The sequence below is a fragment of the Lepidothrix coronata genome, unplaced genomic scaffold (assembly GCF_001604755.1).
Source record: "Lepidothrix coronata isolate B3197 unplaced genomic scaffold, Lepidothrix_coronata-1.0 Scaffold140, whole genome shotgun sequence".
In the NCBI taxonomy this organism is placed as follows: domain Eukaryota; kingdom Metazoa; phylum Chordata; class Aves; order Passeriformes; family Pipridae; genus Lepidothrix; species Lepidothrix coronata.
Window position 1 is genome coordinate 175533 of NW_016690320.1, and position 16200 is coordinate 191732.

Here is a 16200-nt window from a genome sequence, read left to right on the forward strand (position 1 = left end):
GTAATTGTTTTATTTGGGGTCTTTGGCGCTCCTGTGTGGGAGCAGAGCTTTGCAGAGGTGGTGGCACCTTGGCCCAGATCAGCAGGGGGTGAGGGGTGGCCCCGAGGTCCCAGGGAGTGTCTCCCCCACCCCAAGAGCAGTGAGTCACAGCAGGTGAGTCACGGCCCGGGATGCCAAAGGGGATGGTTCCACAGGCCACTTGGAGAGCCAATTAGTTGCATTTGTGAATGTAAGAGGCTTGATCATCACTCTGTGTATATCCTGGAGGACAATTACTGCACCATGTGTGTTTTAGGCAAAGGAACGAAAACTTCTGGAGCTCAGTCAAGCTTAGATTGGAGACAGGCACTGAGCTTTCTTGGACTGCAGTAGTTCTGGACACACCCAGAAGGAGAACTTGGAAGTTTTCAAAGCGTTTAAAATGAAACAGAAAGGCACCTTCAGGGTTAGGTGGGGTAACTTGCAATTTCTGGTTTAATAAAAGGCTTGCTCCATTGTAAGCATCAGAACTTTTCATCAGATACAGTGCTAGATTTCTCTGTTATGCACCTTCCAGAGACAAGTGTATGTTTTACTGTAGTTACTGAACATTTGAAGAGATTAGAACTCTGGGGGTAGGTGTCAACAGCTGCAGTTCAAGCTGCTGGATGTGTGCACAAATTATGTAGCCAGATAAACCTGGCGCACTGCGAGTGCTTTATCAAAGTCTTGTGAATGTAATGAATTTTGGATGCAATCCAGAGGACTTGCACTGAACATGATTTAATAGATGTGAATAACTAAACTAACAGATAAACTGTACCAACATACTAGGCAACAAACTCAAAGGCAGTCTTAAAGGCTGTCATATTTTTTAAAAAATATTTCTAAATATTCTTTATTTATTATTTCCCCCCCCACTAAATACTCCAAAAAGAGAGCTTTTCACATCAGTGGAAATGTGCCTTTGGAACAATGCTCAAGTTTTGTAGCTACTTTAGTTGCCATTGTCAGTAGCTGGCAAAATACATAATCTAACCAGAATGATAAATATTGAAGGAAGGCTTGATATAAGTTAGCAAGGTAAAATAGGCTAAAAGCTCAGAACACTTTAAACTTGGTTGAATTAGTGTATGTTTCTACATAGTGTATCTCACATCCTTGTTGTGAGTTAAAATAGAGGGTCTCAGATTGTTTAAGTAGGTACTGTACACATTCAGGCTAAGAAATATCTGTTATAGTTAATGCACAGATGTATATGGATATATGTGAGTTGACAGGACTTACAAGGGTGATGCTAAAATGACGTTGGAATTCGTGGAAGTGAAATACCGCCCACTCACAATACACAAAGGGTACAGTCACATGAAAACCTGCGTGTCAGGAGTCCCGTGATAATTAAGAGTTTGGGGTAACTAATTCATGGGCTTTCTGCAAAATTTCAAACCTCTTTGTTCGAAGACGTTTCTTGAAGATAATTCGAGAAAGGGTGAAATGTTACCATTGGCTTCCCAGAAGACTTTCTTCCTCTTTTCATAACTTTCATAACAGTGTTTGTGGTGTCTTTCCAGCTAATTCAGTGTATTGCATCATTTACCTCTTTGAGAAATCTCTTTTTGTCCATGTCAGCAAATTTCTGAGATTGCCTATGAGCCTACTAGGTTATTTTTTGGGGTTACTGCCGTTATCCATCTCTGCCTCTTTTTAAAATCCGCATTACTAATTAGTATTTTTATTTTCTAAGGTCACCTAGACGTTTATCTGAGCCCTGCTGACAAAGGGCTGCAGTGTGTGATTGGAAGAGGGAACTCTGTGAGAAGGGGGAGGAGACTTTAGGCAGGGTCCTTTTGTTCATCTCATTTTCTGTGACCTGATGCACGTTCTATTATATGCAGTGAAACACCTCTCCCTTTGATTGTCACACCATGGTTGTTTTGGAGAGAAGGTTTGAATTCTTTCCCATCCTGTGTGGTGGGTTGGTTGGTTTCTTTGATTGGGTTTTCTGGGGAGTGTGTGGTTTTGTGTTTTGAGGTTCTTTTTCCCCCTACCCAATTTCACAGATTTTTTTCATCCCACTTGGAGATGAAATAGGGAAGACTGCTGAAATGTGAAATATTTTAGTGCAGTGGAGAAGGTCTTGCTAACTCTGTGAAGTACAAGAGTGTGGGTTGTTCCAGCTGAGAAATCTGTATCTCTCCTGCCGTAAGTAGGGTTACTAGAAAGTCTTTTGCTAGATGGTTCTGTAATGCTTTCAGCCCCTTGTGGGAAGGTAATTTGACTTTCACATTCCAAGACTTTCTGCAGTAACTAACACAAGGACACCTCATCAGGCTTCTAGAAATTTCCCTGCCAGATCCATGTTATTCAATCCCGGTGTTAACTGTGGAGCCGTTTCACGTGTTCATTTTGCCCTGGATCTTCTGAAGGGAAAACGACTGTCAGGTTTGCACATTTTCATATCAAAGACACCACTGCCAAAATGACATTCCTTTCAATAGGCTGAAAGCACCTAAGCACTTAGATCATTTTGAAAACAAGCTCTTAAGTCACTTAAATATTTAGCAGTTTTTACACCCTGTACTTCAAATGATCCTTCAAAAGAAACGCATCTATGAGTTGCAGTAAGAAGTGCTTGGAAAAAGGCACTGAAATATAGCTGAAAGTTGAGTTTGTAATGCAGCCTGCCATTGACAATGAAGAAAGAGATGAACTGAAAAAATTGCAAACATATCCATGGACTTTAAGTACTCTTTTTAAGAACAATCTCCAGAGGGACACTGGAGGTCCCTCTCCTGCTTGTTTGCAAAACCAGATCTATCATAGCATCTTATCTGCTTTTCAGATGAAGTGCAATTTGCAAAGGGGATTAAGGGAGTGCAGGTTGCTTTTCCTGTGTGTTTGTATCCTGTAGCAGTGTTCTGCTGAGATTCCCTCCACACAAGGATATTGGATAAATAGCTCATTGTGCAGTGAAAAATACTAAGGAGAACACATCTGGAAAAAACTCAAGCTGATAAGAACTTGAAGCCCTGTTGGTTACAATCTATGTTACAGGCAGATCCTCCATTTCCAATAAGTGATATAAAAGACTATTGCATCAATATGCCTGGTAATTAAGAGTGAGGTTGTAGCAGTGAGACATTTGTTTCCTCCTCAGTTCATAAGGTTAGTAAGTACTGTCTGAGGGGATCTGTCTAAATGCCTTGTATTGGTGCTGTAGGTGTGGACTTGCCTAAGGTTTAAAGGAATGGAGCTTTTACTGAACCTAGGTGCTAAAATCTCAAATGGTGCAAAGTGTTGCAGAAGATCCAGCCTAAAAATTGGTTTTCAGAAGTGCTGCCCATCTCATAAAAAACGATTTTACAGTGTTAAGTGGTGAAAACGGTGAATAAGTGTGAGAAAGCCTCCTAGATCTGCTGGCAGCCGGGAAACTGCGGGAGGAGAGGATGAGGTTTAGCTGAGCCTCAGTGCTTTCATCCTCGGGACTGACTCAGACCTGTTGCACGCAGAACTTTTGTCGTGACACTTCCCTAAGTTTTCAACTTTTAATGCCTTGCATTTAACAAACTAAACAATTCAAGAATTAAAAATAAAAAAAAAAATAAAAAAAAGTTCTTTTGAAGCTGTTGCAAGTATTTGGTGATTTCCTAAACCAAATTTGTTTTTCTTCAGCTTTTAGGGGTGGGCAGGGAACATTTAACTTGTCCAGTTACCTGCAAACAATCCACATTTTTCTAGCAGTGGGATCTGTATGTTATTTAACTGCACATTTCTTAAGTTCTTGTCAGTATTGTCCTGTTTTAGGTAGATTTTTATCTGGCTGCCTGGCAGAAATGGAGAGCTCTTTATCTGTGAACAGCAATGTTCTCTTGTTTCTGTTCACTCCACTGCATTTCAACATATAACCACTTGTAAGTAGCAAGATACAGACAACAGCTGACGAAATCCTGAAATGTATGGATTTAAGTTCAGTTCTGTTAGTGTTTTATTTCCTCTTTTCCTCTCTCCTTGCCACTCTCCCCCTGCCCTCCTGATTTACATTGTATTTCCTTACTTCAGGGATCTCTTTCCTACCTGAAAATTCTGGTGTGTGTTAGGTGTCCAATATATGATTACAAATTTACTAAAATAAAAAATTCCCAGATGTCTGAAAAATTATTTACAAACAATGCAATGATAGTACTTATAAATAAGGATCAGCTGAATTTATATTCAGAATACTGTTTAACCCCAGATTTCCTCTATGACTGTGGGCAAGGCATTTAATTTCATTGTGGGTGGCTTTGCCATCTGTACTAGAGGGAACAGCACTGCTCTTCTGGTTTTTTTTCTGCAAAGAGTATGAGCACTGACAGAAGAATCATCCTGGCATTGCTCACAAAGAGAGATGTATTAATAATATTACTGAACATTAAAAATTGGTAACCCAGTTTCAGTTCAATGAATTCTATTAACACAAGACTTCAAATAAAGCTGTTTGTTTTATTGTCATACAAGTGACATACCAGGAATGAAAAGGCAAGTAAGTTTAACACCAGATATGCATCCTTGGGAATCAAATCAAGATTTGGAGTCCCATAGTCTTTTTGGAAAGCACTTTGGCAACGTTGAAGTTCTGTTGCAAAAAATGGGGTGCATACAGTTTGTTCATGTAACATACACTGGACTTTCAGTTTGAATTGCTGTAAAGTCCCAAGAATTGAAGTAGAGATGACTAATGTAGGTCTGTAGACATTTTTGTAGATATCCTGGAAAATACTGAATAAGCAGTCTTAAATGTGTTTCTCCTTCCTTTCTGTAGGATTTGTGTGTGATCAGCATTGTGCTGTACCACAGTGAAGAGGTATTTTTCACTTCAAGATACCTTGCATTAAAGGATCATGGTAGACAGTTTAATAGTTTCTTTGAGGTAAGTGATGCAATAAAACATTTAAAATCTTATTTAATGTTCTCTTAACACACTGCAATAAATATCAGTTTGGTTATCTTTTGCTCGGGTGTTAAATTGTCTGCGTCATCGGAGGATAAATAAAAATCTTGTCCCAGGATCAAATACTCAAGTATATGCATACCAGACATAGCATTCTTTGGTGATAGTGAAAGAAGAAAGTTCTCAGTGATTGTTTATGCTTAGAGCATCTCTTTATGAGTGCCAATGTGATGGCAAATATTAGTGGAAAGTGCCTGTTTTTTTGATGAGGCTGCACAACTACAATCACTGGGCTTAAATTACTGTTTTATACATTTTAGTACCTGTGCTGCAATTCATTCAGGGATTTGTATTATGCATTCCTGAAACAGTTTGCCAGTGGGCAAACATAGGAAAGACCTTTCAAACAGCTTTCCTAACAAAGGAAACATTCAGCTGTTTCTAAGCTGGTCTGGCCGGTTCTGTAGTTGGGCAAGCAGATTCAGAGCAGGCAGGCTCCACAAACAAAAGGTGGCCTCCTCCGAGGAATGACAGCTCCCTGCTCTTGCATTTGGATGGGGACACTGTCAGTAACACCTCAGCTCTAACCTTGCTCCTTGTGAGTTTGGGACAGCAATCTTTGAATTGCAATTTTGGCCCCCTCCTAATATGCCAGGGCAGATTCCACATCAAAATGGATCTGTCACGTGTTATCTTTGCTGTTGAAATTTCACCCTGTGTAGCTCCTCCCAAGCTGTCCCAGACTTAGGCTGCTCTGCAGACTTGGGAGGAAGTTGGGAATATGGGACAAGAGCCATCCTGCAATAGTCAGTACCAATCACTTGGCTAAAATGCTTTCACTTGTATCTGAACAATCCACAGTTGGCCATTATGTTCCTTCATAAAATACAACTACTAAAGAACAGCAACCAGGTGAGAGATCTGTTTTGGTACCTCCAGCTTCATTCCTGCAGAGCTAATACTCACTGCAGTGACAAGGAAGAACTCTGAGAGGTGTTTCTCAATGAGGTGTTCCTAAATGAGGTGTTAATTAGCAAACTTTTTCTTGCTGCTCCTACAGTAGACCTAATATTGTTTTGCTTTGTGCTTTTTGCCTCCCCCTCTCCCCCAGTTAAAGAGAAATTGGCATTGCCAATAAAAGAAAGTGAGCAAGTTTGCTCTTTGTAACTTGGATAGATGGACAGTTTAAAGCCTGACTTTGCTTCAAATCAGGTACTTGGCTCCCAAGTGCCTTATGTTCTTACAGAGGGTTCTTACAGAGGCCTGAGTTACACAGCCATGGATCAGCTGCAATTGGTACCTCACCTGTTCCTGGGTACTTGGAAAGTTTTGCCTTGTTTTGAGGAGCACTTGTTCTTTTTGGCTTTTTTGCATTGTAAGAATACCTGAATCAAACCCACTGAAATTGGAGAAGCCTATTCTTGTAGCCTGGGAGGCCTGAGGTTAGTCAAGCATGACAAATAAAAAGGCCTAGTGTGGAGAAGTTAGCCAAAGCAAGCTGCTGAGGGAAATAACATTAAAAAACTTAAATTGCCACACACTGATTTAAGCTAAAGGCTTGCCTCAGGATAGCTTAAGTATTCCTGGCAAATTTCCTGTGTGTTTGGAATAGTAGGTTGATACCATTGTTTCTGGCAGATCCAACTGCAGATACAGAAGCAAATTTAAAAAATAGCTTTATTGTCCTTGAGCCACAAACATACAGAGGGTTGGTTATTCCTTAAAGAATGGCCAGGAGAGGCTTGGCACAGAGTAATCACACATACACTACAAGTTTGCATTTTAGAACTGAGAACTTTAATCTGGTAAGTAATTTGCTTTGAAGATTACAGCTCTCATTCAGTTCAGAACTCACAACCTTGTGCATGATTTCAGAAGAATTTACACATGGAAATCTGTAGTCAGTCAGACTGACTGTCCTGTTGAGGGTGAAAGCATTCATTTCCTTCTGCAAAGTTTGAACTTTCTTTCACATGCTCTGAGGGATTATAGGGAGTAGAAGCCATAAGGGAGCAGGGATCAGGTAGGGAGATTCTGAAAAGGAAGTTAAATATAATTTGCAGAGGACGTGGGCTGGGCCTGTCACAGGCTGCACTCCACCTACTTAGATGCTTGTCATTTTTCATTGTGAGGAGTGAGGAGATCACTTGAGCACTTGGAAAAGTGAAGCTGAAGACAGACTTGATGCTGTCATTTTGCAGTTTGGAGGTCTGAATTCTGATTCTTCCTTTGATTTCAGGTGGGATTTGCAGATCAGTTTATTCATTCGTGCCTTTGGCTTCCATCTACCCTTGTGTGATTGGGCCCTGCTCTGAACTGCATGTTTTGAGTGATTTCTTTGTAGTGCCTTATGCTGGCTCTGATTTCAGCCACCTCCTCAGTATTTTGTTTTATCATAGCTTTGTGCAATATAATACTTCCTTCTAACACACTTTTTAAAGTGCTGCTTCCCCCCCCTCCCCCAAATTGACGTGGCAGTAAAGAAGTAATGACTTTTTCTTGCCTTTAATTGGTTTATTGCTTTGAGAGAGAGGGCCATAGATGATGAGGTGATGATAGGCCATGTGCAATCAATACTTGCCTACTGGTTCCTTTTGCAGTATGTTGGCAAGGACAAACAGAAAACTCAAGAAAAACGTTCTCCCTAGTAGAAGAATGTTTGTATTGGTGGTAATGCAGTGCTTAGTATTAAAAAAAAAAGCCCTTTCTGTTTAGGAGGTCTGTCTCAGCAAATACCTGAAACAATGAGAAATATTTAAAGAGTTACTGTGTAGGGAGCAAAGGAGGGAGCTGTGAGTAGGAAACACAGCTGGATTTTGTCTGGTCCATTAGTTTGCAGATGTATTCTGTGTCCAAATCCATCAGTTTTACTTCTGCATTGAAATTCAGCAAATCATTAGCAGCTTTCCCCTTTAGAGAGGGTCTGAAACATACTCTTTGTAGACTGAAAAGTCAAATTCCTGGTAGAAATAAAGATACCTTGATCCTATTTCTCATATCTGTCCACGTTTTCTTATGGAGTGGCTTGTTAGAAGGGGGCAAACCAGTCCCCATTGCAAATTATGGCAAACAAAAGACTGAGCTAACTGTGCCTAACTTGTAACAGGCTCACAGGAGTCATTATGGTGGTGAGGCTTGACAGAACAGAGTTTTTTTGGGCTTGGTTCCCGTTATGACTTCTTTCAGACTGAAGATGTGGTGACTGGGGTGATGCTTGGCTGCTTATCCTGAGTCTCTGGTGGGCTGTGTCTGCTGCTTTCCACCTTCTGTGCTCATTAGGTTATTCAATTTTCACAAGTGTTAGGCAGCTGGGGAAGAACCTATTTCTCCATGTTTCCTGCGTGCTGGAGGTGGGATGTTCATCTGGAAAGCGAGGAGCCAGAGCTAGAAGCAGAGCTAGTCCACAGATGGGTGAATTCTTACTTAACACTTTAGAAAACTTGCAAAGCATATGTCAGTCTGACACTGAATGCTGAGGTGTTAAAATATGCCCGGCCAAGAATATTTTAATTTAAACATGGAGTTATGTGAAATACTGTCAATGGATTCTACTTGGTGCACTTTCTATGTATGGCCCTGGTACTGTCTGCTGTGAATAGAATGTCATCAGGACATTTCATATAGCTTAGTGAGTCTGCTTTGCTTACTAATGGTTTTCAAGTATCTAAATATTTTCTTGCAGTATGAACCCTGTAAATAGGTTGTAGATGTGCAGTTTGTATTAGTGGTATTTATATGTTCTGTTCCACTGTTTGCCTTTTCAGACTTCTCAGTTCCCTAGCAGTGTTGGGATTTCAGTTTGTCATCCCACAGCCTTCAATTGAACACAGAAAGGTAAGCACTAGAAACATTCAGATCTTGTATACTTAAAGATAACAGTAGAAAACACTAGAGTAAGGTGTGTAAAGCAATGCAATCTGAATAAAGTTCTGGCAATAAGTGCCTTCTGTTGTGTGTGTGTGGGGGGGTTGTTTCTTTTTATTTTTATAAATTATACTTGGTTGAAAGAGGCTCATCATGGTTAATTAGCTGAGTAAGTGTATGGAGCGTTGTAAGTCACACATAGTTACTGAAGCTTTGGAGCATTTTCATCATGTGACACACAAGGGAAAAAGAATTCTTGTCAGTGAGAGCAGCTCTCAGACATGGAGTGATTGGAGAACCACCCAGTTGCTCACAGGTAGTTCATTCTATTCCAGGGACAGAAATGTCTGGAACAGAAGCTGCACCCAAACCCCACTCTGTTGCCAGATTTGCATTGGTAGAGATTGGAGCTGGAAGCTGCTGAGGTTTCCTGTTGTGCTCCTGTGAATGGTTCACTCCTTGGTTCACTCCCAGGGTGTCTCTAAGGGGGTTTGCAGCCTGCACCCTTCCCTCCTGCTCAGCACTGCTGACATCTGGGCTGCAGCACCGGGGTTTTTGCACTGCTTTTCAGGAAAGTAGTGGACATTTTGGAGAGGAACACAGACCAGCAATGATTATCTTCAGGGGATTTTAAAATCTTACCTCTGAGGGAAGTTTAAATGAATTCAGGTTTTTTATTCTAAACATTAGAAGACTGGTGGCAGAGGTAGATATAATCTTCAAATACTTAGAGTGCTAAAGAGAAGGCTGTTCTTTCTGTCTGGTGGAGCAGATGAGAAGAAATGGATTTAAACTGAGGCAAGGGAAACTTAGGTTTGATGTTAGAAAAAACTTCTCATGGTAAGGATATAAAGAAGAATAGATGATATTGATGGGATAATATTTAGAATTTCCACGATGGAGGTCTCTGTGAATGTGTTGAACAAATGTTTGTCAGCAATGATGTGCAGGTGTTTGTGATCCTGCCAGAGACCTGAGGTGAGACCCCTTGAATGCTGTTCTGTCTCCTTATGGGCTGTGACCTTATATCAATGTTCTCATTTCTTAGTTGATATTCAAACACAACTTTATTAAAGGTATCAAATAACCTATTTAAAAACAAGTTTGCTTTTTAATATAGACTTTTAAATAATTATGCAAGGTGCATTTTTTTTTTAATAAACTGTACTTTTAAAAGGAGATAAAAGGCAAGTTTTCTGGGTTTCCTTTTTTTTTTATGCTATCTTTAGGGTAAAACGTTATTTGGGCAATAGCCTCATAGTTATGGACTAGAAACCTGAAGGCATCTGATAGTCACAGTTCCTGAAGAACACAGATGTCCTGTTAACTCCTTTTGCAGCCTAATTGTAAGACAAGTTAAATGAGGTCAGTAGTGATGCAGTCTCAAACTGGCACTGTCCAGTCTGCACAAGCTGTCCAGGGGCTCTGTTCTTAACTGCTCTCCAACACAGTATTCCTGCCTATCTTACATCTCTTCTCTTTTGTCCTGCAGCTGAGATGGTCATGCTGCTGCTCTGCTTTCAGTACTCTGCCTGATTAGACATTCTTTTGTAACCCTGACAGTGGAGAGATGCTGCAATCCAGTTTCCAAATAGCTTTAGGGGGAATAAATCTACTAACTAAAATAGAGTAACTCAGAGAAACAATTGCTTCATTCTGGGAAGCCCCGGAATTAATTTAGATAAAATCAGATTCTTTGTTTTCAGTTGAATGAGAAATGCCACGGGTCTGGAGTGTGTTCTGTTCTAGTTAAAGGGACTTAGGGGCATGGTAACCACCTTGGAGCCCTGCTTTGTGCTGCAAACAAGAGAGGCACAAGTTTCCTGGGGACGGTCTCACACAGGCTCCGAGGCTGCCTGTCAGTCTGAGCCCTTACACCACTGAGAGGATTCTCTTCCTGCCAAACTGTGTTTAGTCTTGAAGTCTGTATTTGTTAAACTTTTCACAAGCCTTCTGGCACACCTGTCAGCTCCAGACTAGAGGGGCTGTTGGCAGCTCTGAAGGACATGTTTCTAACGGGGTGTGGGTTCCCAGCTTTGTAGCTCTGGAAGTTCTTTCCATTCTTTTCCTGCAGTAACCTGGACACGTGTGTGCTGGCATCCCTAGGCAGCATCTCCTGAGTATTTCTGGGTGGATGTCTCTGCTGCCTGGCAGAGTTCCTTCCATGTGAGAGGAGGTCAGATTTTTCAGGAAGGAAGGGAGAGGAGGAGACAGGGATTTGATGAACAATATGCCATTTTAACAAAATAGTGAATAACAAAAGTGGTGTTTGGTAACTGCCATATACACACTCAGAGGGTACAGAATGTGGAAACTAAATAACTACTGCTGAAGTCTAATGAAACATTAGACCATATCCCAATCCTTATTGTGTGTTGATTTTGCAGCTTAAAGTTAAGAATGTGTGCATGACTGATGCTTTAACCTGCACTATTGGAGAATATGGATTATGCCTTGTGCACCCTGCATATGGTTATTTTTCCTCTGAAAGCTGTGGACAGGGAAATAAAATCAGAGAATTGGACTTGGGCATTTGGCTGAGTAATTGGTTAAAATATTTCCAAATAGTCTAGATGTTTTTCTTACAGTAAAACTTTTGGGAAAATGAAGTAAAGCCCAGGACAATCCTCAAAGCAGTTGATGGAAATCCACTGTAACTCCTACACACCCACAGTTCAGCTGAGATGTTGTTCTTTTAGGACTTGAGTGTGCTTAAAACTTTAGGAAATACTGTGTTCTGGGTTGTTTTGTTTTGTTTTGTTTTGTTTGTCTGGTTTTTTTTTAAGTCTTGCTAGTTTTAATCTTTTGTTTCTTCTTTGTTTAAAGTCACACTAGTTTCAGAGAAGCTTACATAATGTAGATTTTTCAACAAAAATCTATTTGTAGTTTCCTAACTCATACTTGTAGGAGTTTTTTATTTAGCTTCAGTGTATTAGAACTGTTTAAAGTACCATTTGGCTACTCTTGACTTAGTAGCCAAAGGAGCTTAACATGAAGAAAGAATTTTATCTTATCAAGCAGCATTTTTTTCAATATTTTTTAATTTTAAGAGGAATTGCATCAACAAATTCTGGAAGAGCAGAACTCAGCAGGTTGCTTCCTCAGATGCACACACAAAAATCTGTTTCTGGCATGACAGCATGGGACTGTTAGCTGGAAGAATGAGCCAAATTACTTCCCTAGCAGGGAAGTGCAGATAGTGGAATTAAGACTTGGGGAGATGACAGAAACAAATGGGAAAGTTGTGGGAAAACATTTGACTGGGCAATGTTTTCTGCTTTTAGACCTTATAATTTTTAAATGACAGTCTTGGAAGCTTGTCTGACATACAAAGTCAGAATTTACCAATACAGAGTTCCTAGTTTCAGAAATACCTGGCTACCTGATTTTTATACAGAAATAGCTTTTGTGTTTATTTACTTTAAACAGTGCTGTCTCTGCTGTCAGAAGTGCACAAAAACTGAAAGAGCATCCTTGTATCTTCCTGTATCTGAGTTTAGGGTACTACTTTGTTTGTTAATCCCTTCTCTGTAAATGGCACAGGTTTGTACAGTAATTCAAACACATTAAATATGGTATGTTTGTTAGATAGAAATGAAAATTTTTATGCAAAAGACTCTTACGGTTTCTTGTTGGAAACAGGGGTTATAGTGTTGGTTAGAAGCTTCTTGGAGGTTTTTTTTTCATGATCTAACTTATTTATTCCTCATTCATAGTATAGAATTTGTATTATCAAGTGTACTCCTGTAAGGCCAAAATACTTGTCAATAATAGTAAAAAAAGGGGGAAATGTTTTGTGAAACCAAATTGCCTTTTAAAATGAGCCAAGCTCTCTGCAGCTGGTTAAACTGAAATCTTTCTTAATATCTGAATGATTAACTTTCCTTGTCCATCAGTGCTGGACCTATGAACAGCCCTCCTGCTGCTCATGAAACTCTCTGTTCTCCTTCCCTGTGCTTATTGTATTGAGATTTAACCTTGTCTGATGAGTGTCACACTGTGATGAAGTGACTGTTAAACTATAAAACATAGCACTCCTTCTCCTAGACAACCACTGAAGTCTGTATTCCCAATTTTACAGAAGTCATTCCCGGGTGGATTTTTGACTAATCATGTGTTGCTGTGTTAAGACTAAGCTGTGGTTATATCTGTGCTGTGTTCATTTTAGTAAAACTGATAATGTAAATAGTAGCAAAGTCTGTCCAAATGAAATTTCTGACATAAATATTGCATTGTTTGAACATCTCAGTTATGGTACTAAATGGTAGCATTGAAGCAATGGACTTGCTCTGAATTTATGCATATCTTTTTTGTCACTCAGTTGTAGATGAATATTGACTTCAATGGAGCTACAGTATCTAAAGCTGATTTTCAGTGTCTGGAAGCAGTGTCAGGATTTATTTTTACAAGTTTTTGATTGGGACACTACCCTACTGTTGAAGAATTTTGAGCCTGTTGGGCTCAATATAATTCCTTTATGCTGGCTCTAAATTAAAGAAGAAATAAATCAGGTTTTTTACCTTGCTATCAGACACACAATGTCTCTAGGGAAAGCAACTATTTATCAAGTGAATGTGACTATACTCCCCACAAAATTTTGAGATTAATATGCTTTAAGATGTGTGTCATTGGGGTTTTTGTGGTTATTTTTTCCCCTCTCTTGTATTGTATTCAAATATGCTTGTTGAGGGGTCATCACTGCTAAGTCAAGAGAAATAAGGAACAGAAGAGGAGCAAAAGCTGAGGGAAAACAGAGGAACAGGGGGTAGGAAAAGGTGACCAAGGTCCCTCCTTTGGTCATGGTGAGCAGTTAGAGCAGTTCAGCCCCTTGTGGGAATGGAGCCTGAGCAGCAATGCAGTGTAATGGCCAAACCCCCACAGTACTCACATAGCAGTTCTGTTCATAAAAGGGAATTTCTACAATTAACATCTACTTCAGAGCAGTTAACCCAGCTGTAGTAGAATGGGTTTTGGAGAGGGTGACGTTTTCTGGTTTGCCTGGAGGAGTGGGTTGGTATTTTTTTGGTTTCTTTTCAGTAGACACACAAGTATTCCTTACCTCTAGAAGGAGTAGCTTCTGAGTTACCTCTCTTTGCCTTTTTCACCTTTCTCTGTTTTCCTTTTTTTCCACCATATAGTAGCAGTGTATTGATTTTACTGGCAGAATACATGAAATTGAGTTATGAGTTTATCAGAAGTTCATTTAAACAAATTAGTATGCCCCTGTGGGTTAACTGTGTGAGGGTTCTCTGCACTTTCCCTTTGCTTCAGGACAAGATGATTGATTAAAAATACTTAATTTCCCTGCTTGCCTGCTCCCATGCCCTTTAGGGGGAGTTTTAAAACTGCTTTACATTACATTTATTTGCTGTGGGATAGCAATTTTCCTGAAGTTTGTCTTAGGAATGGAACATTTATATGTGACAAGTAAAATGAAATGCTAAGACTTAAAGGAATTCTGACATATTCTTAGGTTTATTGGACTGCTTACTTTGAGGGGCAAAAGCAAGGAGATGAGTTTGGTCACGAAATACACCACGGATTTATTTTCATCTTTGTGTCTTTCCATCTTTGCTTTCTTGGACAGTCTGGCTGGCCTGCTCCAGTGCACTGCACTGCTGCAAATGCTTAAAATGGGAGGAATAATTCCTTCTACTGGGCTGTAGGAAGTAGTTCAGAGTAATGATGGAGATGTAAGTTCAGAGTGATGGAGATGTAAGTGGGAAGGTAAAGGGAGAGTGTGCAAAGAGGGTGATAGCTTTGAGTACTATTTCAAGTGACAAGAATTGGGTTACTAAATCTGACTATGATGTAGTGTTTAGGATTCATATAGGAAATTCTGTGTATAAATGAGATCCTACACTTTCATTTATATTGTAATAGTGACAGTGGATGATAATGTTTCTTCATTTCCATTGTTCTGCCCCATGGTGTACCAAACCCCATAAAAGTCACTGTTGTGTTCACTGAAGGGGATGCAGCTGCCCAAGCCACCTGAACACACTATAACAGAGGACAGTGTGGAGCGTGAAGCAAATCTATATCCTTGAAACATTGGAGGAAATTGGAGTTAGACAAAGTAGTTAATATCTAAGCCTGGCTTTTGGCCAAGACATCAGGGCTAAAGCTAAAGCCTAATAGCTCTCAGGAGTACTGTGGGATCTCCACCACAGCTGGTCCCCACTTTGCTTTTCCCCATCCTCAGAAGCAGAAGCCTGTAGGGAAGGCTGGGAAGGCCGTGTTCCTCCCTGCAATCCAGGAAGGGTAAAGCTCTGCCCTGAGGGCAGTGGTGACTGAGGTGTGTGATGTGTCAGGGCTGGGTGAGCTGGGACTTGCTGCAGACCTGTGAGACAGTTCCTGGGGTCTGTCCTGCTGGACTGGGCACACTAAACTGAACTTTCCTAGGGCGACTCAGTCACCCTGGATCTGCACAGAGCTGCTGTTTCCTCTTCCTGTGCAACAAACGGGTACAGGTGTCACACTTCTCCCTTCTCCTCTCTTGTTTATAGGATACCTGCTGTCCATTATGATGGTGTTTACATACACATCAGTTCCACAGAACGCCTCCAACTCAAAGGGAGTCCACATTCCTCTTGCAGTTTTCCACTGGGCAGTATATTTGCTTGCCTTCAGCACGGCTGCTGGATATTAACTGTGTAGATATACATGCTGTTCCATTCAAAAACTTTGGTAAAATAGTCTTTCTAGCTAATGGTGTTCTAATTGCAGTGACCTTCAGGAAACAGGAGAGGTGATTTAGTCCATGACAAGACTTTTTCTTTAAAATTAGCCTTTTAGTGCAACAGAATATTTACAACAATAGCTGAAAGAGTTTTCTTCCTATTTCTGCCTACTAATTCCCTGTCCTTGATGTTGTAGATTAAAGTGGTTAGGGAATAAAATTCTTCTTTGTTTGGGGAAAGGAGGCAGGATAGGGAAACATTATTTTATGTGAATACACTCTTTGAAAAATCAAGGCCATTGGTTTTGTTATTTTTAACCTGCTTTATCGTGGACCACTGATTTTTTTTAATTTTTAAATTAAAAAATACTGACTTCTTTAATCTCAGAACAGAAGTTCTGTGTTTCTCTGGGAAAAAAAAAAAGAAAATATCTTAATTCCATTTGGATTCCAGAGCAGGTGAGCTTACAGGGTCATAGATGAGCTTCTCATCTTCTTTCAGAGCAGTATTGCATTCTGTCTGAGCTGTGGATCAGAGTGATGATAAAGATGAGATGCTTTTTGGATTCACAGTTGAGTTCTTCTGTTGGGGAATGTTGCCTTCTGTTTTATGACAGCTTGTCCTCTCTGCTGCTGGAGTGATGGGTGGGTGACTCACTGGGAGATCTGAGGATGTGATATGTCTGTTACTGAACACATCAAATGTGGATCCCAAAGAATTTTTCTAAGTGTAGAAATATGATAG

The 16200-nt window shown here is 40.2% G+C and overlaps 1 protein-coding gene across 2 annotated transcripts in view; it reads left to right on the plus strand.

Annotated features, from left to right (window-relative positions):
* Positions 1 to 16200, plus strand: part of LOC108503525 (thrombospondin type-1 domain-containing protein 4-like) — a 121884-nt gene that overhangs the window by 15387 nt on the left and 90297 nt on the right. For both annotated transcript variants that reach the window (XM_017827547.1, XM_017827546.1), the window contains exons 2-3: positions 4781 to 4888; positions 8674 to 8743. In XM_017827547.1, coding sequence (XP_017683036.1) covers positions 4860 to 4888; positions 8674 to 8743 — 99 coding nt within the window. In that variant the 5' untranslated portion in view covers positions 4781 to 4859. The remainder of the gene's footprint in view (positions 1 to 4780; positions 4889 to 8673; positions 8744 to 16200) is intronic.